The 11,938-nt window shown below is 32.2% G+C and overlaps 1 protein-coding gene across 1 annotated transcript; it reads left to right on the top strand.

Annotated features, from left to right (window-relative positions):
• The first annotated feature begins 13 nt into the window (after positions 1–13).
• LOC128165304 (protein DEK-like) lies at positions 14–10,489 on the top strand. The gene is made up of 12 exons (XM_052829703.1): positions 14–134; positions 459–630; positions 793–948; positions 1,235–1,311; positions 1,400–1,494; positions 3,732–3,880; positions 4,938–5,116; positions 5,770–5,881; positions 6,834–6,910; positions 8,377–8,460; positions 8,869–8,937; positions 9,589–10,489. The coding sequence occupies exons 1-12, from the start codon at positions 84–86 to the stop codon at positions 9,598–9,600; spliced, it is 1,233 nt and encodes a 410-aa protein (XP_052685663.1). The 5' UTR covers positions 14–83; the 3' UTR covers positions 9,601–10,489.
• The last annotated feature ends 1,449 nt before the right edge of the window (positions 10,490–11,938 follow it).

Below are 11,938 nucleotides of genomic sequence, written 5' to 3'. Positions count from 1 at the left end.
GAGCGGTTGTTATCTTAGTTTTGATTGGCTCATAGGATAAGCGCCATTTTGCCGCCATTGTAAGAATTTAAACCTCAAGCATCATGTCAGATGTAGAGAACAACAGAGAATCTGCTCCAGAGAAAGAAGAGATGGTAACATTTCGTATCTGATAGAAAATATATATATGCAAAGCATTTTATGCTATTTCGTATCTAAAACTCTCATTAATTAATTTGCACTTTGGGTGGAGAACCCTTGTTTACATTTTCGCGATTTCGCCTCGTGTTTTGTCGCAAAACTTCTCATGTGAATAAGTGTCTCTCTACAAATGCATTTTTACCCTTAATCTCATGTCCGTACCTTGGTTAAATGACTGCCATCTTGCCAAGTATTTTAGACTTGAACACGTGTTGATCAACCTCTTCGATATTGTCATCTGATCTGCTAACAAACAACGTGTATATTTTTTACTGCAGGAAGAAGACAAAGAGCCAGTTCATGATACGTCAAAATCAGAAGACTCAGAGGATGAAGCTAAGGAAAAGAAGAGTCCAGTTAAATCTCCTAAGAAGTCCACGAATGAAAAGAAAGAAGAACCAATGAGTGGTGATGATGATGAAGATGACGAGGAAGAGGAAGAATTACAACGTAATATCTCATTCTCTTAATCATTTACTGCAGCTTATGAAAAATGTGATGTTCTTTTCCTGAATACAATCAAAGACCATTTTTCAATAATCATGATGATTTTTATTACATGAACGCTTTGCTTTGAAGATGTCTAAGTTTTAAATAATTTTTGACATACAGCTGGTCTCTTAGAGCGCCCTGTAATTATTGAATCTGGTAAAAGAAGAGAGAAAAAGAAAGTAGAACGTCTCAGCATGCAAGAAGTAGTCCCAAAAGAATCTAGAAAGTTTGAGGTGGGAGAAGGATCTGGTGACAAACTAGGAGACTGTGCACGAAGTAAGTCCAATGCTTCAGGCGTGTGTATAGAAATAAACTTTCCCTGATTTTCTTTTTTTGATTATCAAGATGCGAAATCGATAGCAAATGATCTGTTTTAGTAATTGAAATAAAATTTTGTGTTTTGATTGTATAAGTTGGTACATGTCATAAGCAATTAATTGTATCACATAATAGTTTTTGCTCATGCACATTTATGTATATGTTCCAAGGTATTTGATTTAATGTTGTTATTTCACTTATTTGATGTAACGTGAAATATTTGTCTGATATTTTTTTTTCGCAGTTGAGTATCATATTTCAAAAGGAAAAGTTGATGATTTAAAAGCCTTACACAGACTCTGCTTCAACAGTCCAGGAAAGGTACCTGATAAAATCATACCCTGGTGACTGCATCAACATTCCATTTGTCTTCTTCATGCTGAAGTTAATTTTCTCCTCTTTCTTGCAGGCAACACTAATAAGAAAAAATTTGCGCCTCTTTAACGGATTTACATTTAAAAAGGGTGATGATGAATACAAAAAGAAATTGGCAAATTTAAAAAAGTAAGCTTATATATAATTTTGCACATCTTGCTTTACTTGTACTTACTGTTTACTGTATGATTGTGTAATTATGGAGAGGGGGAATTTCAGTGTTACAGTGAATTATACTTTATTTTTTTTAATGTTTATCATTATCAGGGTGTTGCATTGTGTCAGATGACTATACATTGCTTTATTTCATTGTCCCATTAATCACATTAAAACAGTGTATAGATTTTTAGGTCACCTGAGTCACTCAGGTGACCTATTGCAATTGGTCTTCGTCCGTCGTCGTGCGTTAACAATTTTACATTTTTAACTTCTTCTTGAAAACTACCAGGCCAATCATTACCATTTTTGGTGTGAAGCATCTCTATGTAAGAAGAATCTAAATTGTGAAATTTATGGCTCTACCACCCCTGGGGTGCCACGGGCGGGGCCAAATATGCAAAAAAAGCCAAATTTTCAAAAATCTTCTTCTCTACTTCCACACAAGTGAGGAAAAAAATGAATGCATGGTTATGATGTCCATGAGGCCCTCTACCAAAATTGTGAAATTTATGGCCCCTGGGTCAGGGGTTCTGGCTCTAGGGTGGGGCCAATATGGCCAAATAGTAAAAATGTATTAAATCTTAGAAAATCTTCTTCTCTACTCCCATATATATTTGTTAAAAACTAAATGCATGGTTATGATGTCCATGAAGCCCTCTACCTTAATTGTGAAATTCATGTCCCCTGGGTCAGGGGTTCAGGCTCTAGGGTGGGGCCAATATGGCCAAATAGTAAAAATGTATTAAATCTTAGAAAATCTTCTTCTCTACTCCTATATATATTTGTTAAAAACTAAATGCATGATAATGATGTCCATGAAGCCCTCAACCTAAATTGTGAAATTCATGGCCCCTGGGTCAGGGGTTCAGGCTTTAGGGTGGGGCCAATATGGCCATGTAGTAAAAATGTATTAAATCTTAGAAAATCTTCTTCTCTACTCCTATATATATTTGTTATGATGTCCATGAAGCCCTCTACTTTAATTGTGAAATTCATGACCCCTCGGTCAGGGGTTCAGGCTCTAGGGTGGGGCCGATATGGCCAAATAGTAAAAATGTATTAAATCTTCGAAAATCTACTTCTCTACTCCCATATATATTTGTTAAAAACTAAATGCTTGATTATGATGTCCATGAGGCTCTCTACTAAAATTGTGAAATTCATGACCCCTTTGTTAGGTGTTCATGCTCTAGGGTGGGGCCAATATGGCCATATAGTAAAAATGATTTAAACCTTTAAAAATCTTCTTCTCTACTCCCACACATGTGGGCAAAAAACTGAATACATGGTTATGATATACACAATCTCCTTTACCTAAATTGTGAAATTCATGGCCCCTGGGTCAGGGGTTCAGGACATGAGGGGGGGGGGGCAATATGGCGATAAAGTGTTAATGCATATAATGTTTAAAAATCTTTTTTTCTATTCTCACACATCTGTATAAAAAAAACGACTAATAATTATGTTTACCAGGAAGTCCTCTACTGAAATTTTAATTTTCATGTCCCCTGGGGTATGGGTTTTGACTCTAGGGCAGGGCCAAAATGGATGTATAGATGCTAATGCATATAACGTTAAAAAATTATCTTCTTTACTCCCACACACCTGAAAGGAAAACTAAATTCATTATTTTGTAGACCAGATCTTTTAGTTTTTGACCAAAATTATAGGTTTCACAGTTCTTTTTGAATTAAATGTGGTTGTCATTACAAATTTATAATTTTTCTACTCCAGTATGAAACCTAATTAATTAGATGCATATATGAGACTCCATGACAAGTTTGTGTATTGGATATATGCTACTCAGGTGACCGTTAAGGTCAATTGGCCTCTTGTTAATTTTAATCTAATATGTTTTGCGGAGCGACCATTAGGGCGAGCGCAGAATGAGATTAAATACATCTCTACAGGTACACATGTATCATTGTTATAAATCAATAAAAAAAAAAATTACAGGGTTTTAGAAATAAATTGGAAGAACATAAAGGAATACAAAATTGAATTTATTTTCTTTTTTTGAATCTTTTTTTTTTTTTTTTATAACTCTTATGCTCCAGTATATAAGCAATACCACTACTTTTTTTTATGGAGAACTTTGTTATTTGTTAGTTGCATTATGGATGCAATGTTAAATTAAAAAGATTTTGACATGGTGTTTAATGTAGAGTTTTCCCCCTTTTTATAATGATTGTTATTTTCTCTTAAAGAAACACTGTAGCTGTCCTTAAGAAAGTGTGTGAGGTGTTGGATTTAGAGAGAAAAGGAGTTCGTGATGAAATAGCAGAGAGAATACTTGATTTTTGTTTATGTCCAAAAGACTCAGGAAAAGGCATTCCAGCTTCCAAAAAACGAAAAAGTAAGATTTTATACCTTGATATTAATTTTTCATAGTTATTGTGGAATAATATACAGTCGTTTTACCGGTAACGATTATTTGCAAGTATCAAATGATTTTTAGAAAAATTATCGGTGAAAAACGAAGTTAACGTTTTAAAAATCCAAGCTACGTAATTATAAAACAGAAATAGATATTCTAACCATGTGTTGTGTTGTTTGACATGTGCACGATTATTTACCGTATTGTTTACAAATTAAAAAGGTGACCCAGATATGAACTGACGGAAGTGCAAGGCAGAAAAAACAAAAGTGTAAAAACAATTTAACCTAACTATGAATATAAGTTTGTTATTGACCCCTTTTAGTGGATAATTAATAATATAATCAATTTAATGAGATTATGCATCGTATCAAACAACAATGGAGCTTTGAATGAAATTACTACTTAAAAAAGAACCATGTGTAGTTTTCTTAGTATTGGTTCATTGCGACAGAAGTATTATTTGGCTGGATATATTGATAGATATACGGGCAAAACAAAGGCAAATGGCAACTACTTATCATCATTTACTAATATTAAGTGTTTTCATGAAAATTTAATTTCATAAAGTGACGCAAAATGAAAACTATTCAAGTCCAGTTTCAATTTGACGGGAAAATGGTACGATATAAAATAACGATCATATTATTTGTTTGAATAACATACTTACACAAATATTTTTCCTTCTTCATTTAAAAATCTATTGACATATACCTCTAGTGCATTTTTAAAATTAATCCGCCCCAAAATATTTGGTCAGAAATGATAGAGGGCGCTTGATTCGATATTGGGAAATGTATTCGAAACTAGGAAAATGGAGGGGGTGTTGAAATTACTATCTCCGTAATTCATCCTTTTAGATTTTTTCGGAAATTTGATACTACATTTTAGAAGGACAAATAAACATGATTTAAACAAAAAATAAAAACATTTGGAATTCCAATAATAATAGTCGCATTCACGACGAAACCACAAACTGATTCGTTACAGGTAAAACGACTGTATTTATTTAGTAAACTGTTTTGCTCCTACCCAGGGAAGTCAAAAACTGGAGGCAAGGCAGAGGGAAAGAAAAAAGTAGCAAAGAAGGAGAAAACTCCGAAAAGTGCCAGCAAAAAGAAAACATCTTCAGACGCTGAGGTCTCTGAGAGTGAAGAAGAATCAGATGATGAAAGCAAAGAAGACTCTGCTTCATCAGCAGAAGAGGAAGAAGATGTAAGATTTAGTTTTAGTTGCACAGTTGGATAAACTGTGAAGAATTAATGCTGTCTTTTCAACAATCAAGAGAAGTTAAATGTTGTATTTTTTCATAAGCATATTTTAGTAAATGAAAGTTTTGTTATTAATTATATCTATTTAGGCCATATAAAATTAATATTTAGATTCTCATCCTGATTTGCAAAAAATATTTGGCGGGTGGGCGGATTTTATTTATTATTTTATATATTTTTTTTAAAACACCTTTTTCACCGTTTATGTTCTAGATATAACAACTGCTCTATTCTTTTAAGTTGTTAATGCTAATATGAGTACACAAACCCAGTTGTAATCTTTTAATTCCATTTTATTTCGACTTAACTGTTAATGCATGAAGAAATTTGTATCCTTATGATAAAAGACATGACTTGAATCCACATGTTTAGGCAGCCATTAATATGTTTTAGAATTTTTTGTATACCAAGCCCGATTTTTTTCCCTAAATTTTTTTTTTTTCAAAATAAAATAAAATGCATTGGGATGGCCCATTTTCAGAGGGGCAGGCAGGGATGAGAATCTAAAAATTAATTTCATGGGGCCTTAGAGGTTTGTCAAGCATAAGATTGTCTCATTATTTATTTGGCTGACAGCTGATTAAATTTTATTTTCAGACTCCTCCAGCAAAGAAAAAGAAAACAGAAACGCCTAAGAAACCTGCTGCAAAGAAGGCTGCACCAAAAAAGGAGGCTAAAAAGGAAAAGAAAGCCTCACCAAAGAAAGCAGGTATAAAGAATTACAATATTAAAGTCTGCATATGGTCACTGAGTTAAAATTATCTGAAGCTTAGTGAACAAAAAATTAGGATTCAGTAGCTTACTCATACAAACTGGGTTAGGGGGTAGGGCTGCACTTTAAAACTACTGTATAAGATGTAATTTCAAAATTATGCAGATAGATTGGTATGTTTTAGCCATCCAAATAGTATGTTACAACTATACTGTAGATTCCTATTCCTAATTTAATGTGAGGAATTGATATTTGCAAAAAATTGTGAGAAACACATCTCAAGAATCGTAAAATCTTGTTTTAATTTGTCTGACAGATATAAACATTATGAAACTATTATTAAAATTTGGCATTTGCGATTTTATATTCTCAATTTGATTCAAATAATAGAATTAAGTAACAATCTACTGTAGTATGTTACAACAGTTATTGATTTTGATGTACATTTTACTATACAAAAACAATGCTTGGACAAATAAAAGACATTATATATGTATATAAATATGTTTCATTTTAATGACATGAATTGATGGGTTCAAATAAGTTTTCATTGGTTTTAAGTTCTATTGTACAAAACAAATATGATTTCTCTACCTGTAAGACATGTGCATACTAGTATCATTCATTTTGTTGACCAGCATTATGAGAAGTAATTGGGCCAAAAAAAAAAGTTGTGTGTTTAGGGTAATTCAACCTAACCTACAAAAATGTCCAGATCCTACCATTTTTAGATGTCTGTTTTTATTCGATTAATTTTATATTATTTCTATTAAAAAATTTGTTTTTAAATATGACACAAACAAACATTCTTAGGGTTCATGCAGAAAAAAATATGATAAATTAAAAACAAATCCCTACCTACCTGACCTAATTTTTTTTTGAGGCCTTGGTTCAAAACCTATAAAATGCAAACTTTAAATGGTTTTGTAAAGAGTGTTATGTCTTTCAGAGTCATCAGATGAAGAGAGTGATGAAGATTCTGATGAAGAACCACTTGCAAAGAAGAAGGAGCCACAACCCCCATCAGTATGTCAAAGTAGAGTTAATGTATTCAGGGTTTTCCTACTGTTTTTAAATTGGGGCCAGGGTCTTTAGAATTGGGAAAAATGACGTGTTAGTCACGGGTAAACTGTTCAAATTGGAAAAATTACCAAAAAAAAGTACTAGTTTTATTTGAGGACCAACCTATGGCGAATTTTATACTTAGTGAGAAGTTAATAATTATAATTTATAATTAGTGAGAAGTTTGGAAGACTTATGTTCTCCATCGTTTCACTCATCCCAACATAAAGTTTTCTATCCTAAGTATTTTATAAATAACAACAACACAGGTGTTAGAGTGAGTGAGTTATCAACCAGTTTATTCACGTAATAAACAATCAGCACAGGACTTTAATAGCGATGAACTTGAATTAGGCCCAATAATTGTATATTTCCAAAAATATCTACAAAATTCAATGTAAATTTTAAATTTAAATACATATCAAGTATACTTCTTTGTACGTACATGTACCTATAAAAAAAGAACTCGTGTTCCAAAGGGTTGATTGCTCTTCGATATGACCTGTCTATACCTGATCGGTTCTATACTACAGCCAAACAATTGTATAACTGCGCTTAAAGAAGTAGTCCGTAAAAAATACAACTAACAGAAATTTATTGAATTCATTTTATGATGTAACAATGATTTATACAGACTTCATTTTTAAATAATGAGTGTTACTGAAATAAAATTGAAGCAAACACACACTTATATTTAAAGATTAAAATAAATACTTTTTATCCTCCATATTTCTAAAAGTTTTCCAATATGTAATAGTTAATTAAATTCATGCATTTTTACCTTTTATATATGAAATGTTTCCTAATTATGTAAGCCAATTGACAAGCATACAATGAAATAATTATTTGCAAAATGGCACTGATATTTGCATTTGGGGGTATTTAGTCCTACCCTTTGACCTAATTACAACCATTAATCAGAGAAACTTTGATTTTGTAAAGAACTGCAGATTTACAATTTTATGATAATTTTAGCATTTAATTGGCATAATTATTTACTAATTATAAATTACCAATTTTAAAAATCATCACTACAAAGAAGTTAACATCAGTTGAAATCAATGCACAGTATGAGGAAATTCTGGCAAAGTTACAGAAAGCGAATGTGTCACTGAAGTCGCCCCCTAGTGGGTCCATTATTTATCCTCACTAACAATAATAAACAGAAGTGAAGAAAAAAAATGTTAAAGTTGCATTTTATATACCAGCAGAACATGTTCTGATATTTAAAATTATTGACACTTGATTGGGAAAATTGGATCTTGACTTGGGAAAGTATTGGTAATTTTTTTTATTGGGAATGTAGGTCCGGTAAACGAACCCAAAACTAAGCAAGGAAAACCCCTGGTATTTTAGTAGTTTTAGTAAAGGGAGGTAAAAGTTTGTTGACATTTTTCTTATTAACTTAATTAACTTTTTATTCCACATAGGATAAGGAATTGAAGGGTTTAATAAAGAAGATCCTCGACAAAGCCAACCTAGAAGAAGTGACCATGAAAACAGTTGTCAAACAGGTCAGTACTATGCTGTGAACTTCATTGCTGGTCACCACAAAAACCTGCGTGAATCCTGGTACATAAATAAACGCATACACTTGATGGGACCATGGTTTAAGATGCTGTTTGAAGTCTTTAAAAAAAGTGTAGGACATTCAATGCTATTACTATTTTTTTGGAAACATTTACAAAAGATGCTGATTGATTTATTTACTATGTACATGTAAAAGATGGGAATGAGAACAACTGATTAAGCTTACTTTGCTTCATTCTTCTGGTCTTCTGGTGTGTATCATTTTCAAAAACAAAAATAATGCAAATGAGGCAAATGAATTGTTTGAATATTATGATGAGATGTTTGTCATTATAGATTTAAGAAATTTCAGTTAATTTTTTCCTTTTTTTTTTTTTTTTTTTTTTTTACAGGTTTATTCAAAGTATCCAACATTTGATCTGTCAGATAAAAAAGATTTCATCAAAGAAACAGTTCGAGAGGTATTTTATGCTTCATCATTTTATAATCTGATGGAAGTATAGTTCTTTTTAATGATATTCATGAAATTGCTTTATCTAATACATTTTTTTATCACCATTGAGTATTTTCTGTGCATATATATTATGTTATGTATAATAATATCACATGAATATGTTGTAGATACACATTATATTTACATTTTCAACTCTCTTTGTAATAACATTACGAATCAATTTTTGAACCCTACAGCCAAATAACTTCATAAAACATGAGTGACAGAAAATGGGTGTGTCTTATAGCATAACTGAAAAACTGTTTGCTGTGCCACGTAGTAATAAATAGCATGTGCTATATGAAAAAATAGTGGTTTTAAAATGTTGTTTTAAAGTGTACAAATTGGAAATAATATAAATATTAATAAGGAATCATTCTTTGAACATTATGAGGTGATAATTTTGATTGGAGCATAGTCAAATCTATCATAAAGCCCTTCGAGCTTTGTTGGATTTGACCAAGCCCCGACAAAAATTATCACCTCATAATACTCAAAGAATGATTCCTTATTCCTTAAATATAGATTGTATATGATATTATTGTATGATTTATTATTGTAGTAAGCAAAGGACAAAATAAATTCATTACATTTTAACCAAATTTGATTTATTTTCCAGATGATATCGTGACCACTCCTCAGACGATTTTTTATTTTTACCAAACAATGGCAGCAGGGTGTCTGGAAGTGTTATCAAGGGGAGCTAAACACTTGCTGTATATGGCTTTCCATGGTCTCTGTGCAAACTGTGATTTCTGGATGTAATCCACAATTATTTTTCTCCTCTACTTCTGGATTAAATCCACAATGATTTCTCACTTCTGGATGAACCACACCAAATAATAGGGGATGGAAGTGTGTATAAATATGGCAGATTGTTAATCTGAAAAGTTGTAACAACCGTTAAGTGCGATTCAGATTGAAATTGTGAAATTAAAGGTTTGATTAATTGACGACCGAATTAAGAAATTGTTCATTTCATTCATACTCGAATGTGTGATTTGTTCAAAATGTCTATACACACTATCAAAATCTTCATCTTGTATTTCTGCATAACTGTTAACATGTTTCTTATGAATCATTCATATGTTGCATTGTTTGAATATTCCCAGACTTCTACATTTTTTACATTTAAGCAATTTATGACCTATGAAAATATAAATGCATATGCATTAGTTGAGTTTTAGGAGGACACAATGTTATCTAGATTGTTTTTTCTTATGACATACAGAGCTAAATTTCCCTCTTTTTACTTTGTGAAATGTTTCTTTTTTATTTATACATGTAATTTTTAATGAATGGGTTATGTATAATTTTATGTACAGCACAACCATTGGGGCTCTTGTCCCAGACTAGGGGCTTTTTCTCATGGTGTCATAATGCAATGGACCTGTGCTTGTGTTGTATTTTTCTTAACTAGGCATCAAATTTCATTGTTGTAAATGTTATTCATATCATGATCGAAATTTACTTTGTAAAATAAATTGTAAAGAAAAGCTCAGTGTTACTAATTGCACTTTGTTGATTTTTCATGTCCAGCTTTTCCCTCTCAAAGTACACTGCTTGATACTGCCTGTTAGTATGATATGCTGGTGACGTACAGAATACTATGCCTAGATAGCGACAGAATAAAACACCTCAATGGTGACTACTGACTAGTTTTACTGACATGCACCTAATTTAAAAATATATCTTTCATTATTAAGATTATTCCCTCTACAGAAACAAGATGTTCAGGGGACCACACCACTCACATCAGCAACAAAAGCTTTAGACCTGTCTTCAAGTTTCAAATACAAAAATATCTAGAGAACTTATAAGAGAATATGCCATAATTTTCAAATTTTTCTCAACTTATTCTTAAGTTAAACATTGAGCTCCTTTAGTTGTTTCAGTTTTTCAGAATAAGATTAAAGATTTAAAAAGACGTTTCTCTAATGCATTGTAAAAAAAAAAAAACCCAGTTGTGGTCCCCATCTTAACCCTGGGGCTGATGATTTGAACAAACCTGAACTAACGCTACCTGAGGCTGTTTCCACACAAGTTTCAGCTTTTCTGACCAAATGGTTTTAGAGAAGATTTTGAAAAATACGAAGAACATTTCAAAAATTCAAATCTACCCTTTTAAGAGGCCCTTCGTTTGAACAAATTTGAATCCCCTTCACGCAATATTGCATTGTGCCAAGTTTTGTTGAAATTGGCGAAGTGGTAGTGGTTTAGGAGTGAAATGTAAAAAAAAGTTTACCACAATGTCAACGGTAAACGACGGACAAGGCTCGGGTAAGCTAATAATATAAAGTGCAGGGAAAATTTTATAACTATAGAAAGAAATCTTTTTATGCCAGGAGCCTGTGGCAATCACTGATCTTTGAACAGTAATTTTGCTTTGAGGTGACGAGCTCAGACTGGTGACTAGGCCTGCGACCCTGACCTCTTCATTGTTACTGATTAGTACTGAATTTAGACAACGTCACAAAGGTGACACTAATATTGCAAACACAATGCATCTCTGGTATAGAACACCATCCTACCTTGGTTCATTTATTAACACTATGGGCTGTAAGGTTGAGTAGTTCAGAACACAATGCTGTGCTGGTCTTGTTTAGTACACGGTCAACCATACTAGTATTACAGAATACGCATACGATACCACTGGTATAAAACACCATCCTACGCGAGGCTATATAGTTCAGAGCATAATGTTCTGCTGGTATTTCTTGTTTACCACATGGGCAATCCTATTTTAGAAACAAAATGCTGCATTGGCAACACTAGTCAATCTTAAAAACACCAAGTTTATTACACATAAAGCAATGTTTTGTACGCCATGATACATTATTTTTCTCAGGATATTCTTACATTTATCTTAATTGTGTTTTTGTAACATATAAAACATTGAAATGTATCTTTATCATGTTGCATTAAACTGTATACTCCTTTTTTTCCAAATCTTGAACGTCATATTTGAA

This window comes from Crassostrea angulata, chromosome 10 (genome assembly GCF_025612915.1).
Source record: "Crassostrea angulata isolate pt1a10 chromosome 10, ASM2561291v2, whole genome shotgun sequence".
In the NCBI taxonomy this organism is placed as follows: Eukaryota; Metazoa; Mollusca; class Bivalvia; order Ostreida; family Ostreidae; genus Magallana; species Magallana angulata.
This window is presented reverse-complemented; position numbering and strand designations above follow the sequence as displayed.

Coding starts and splice junctions, on each gene's coding strand:
- LOC128165304 (XM_052829703.1), top strand. CDS start 84: ATGTCAGATGTAGAGAACAACAGAGAATCTGCTCCAGAGAAAGAAGAG. Junction 135..458: donor CTCCAGAGAAAGAAGAGATG/GTAACATTTCGT, acceptor TTTTTACTGCAG/GAAGAAGACAAAGAGCCAGT. Junction 949..1,234: donor ACTAGGAGACTGTGCACGAA/GTAAGTCCAATG, acceptor TTTTTTTCGCAG/TTGAGTATCATATTTCAAAA.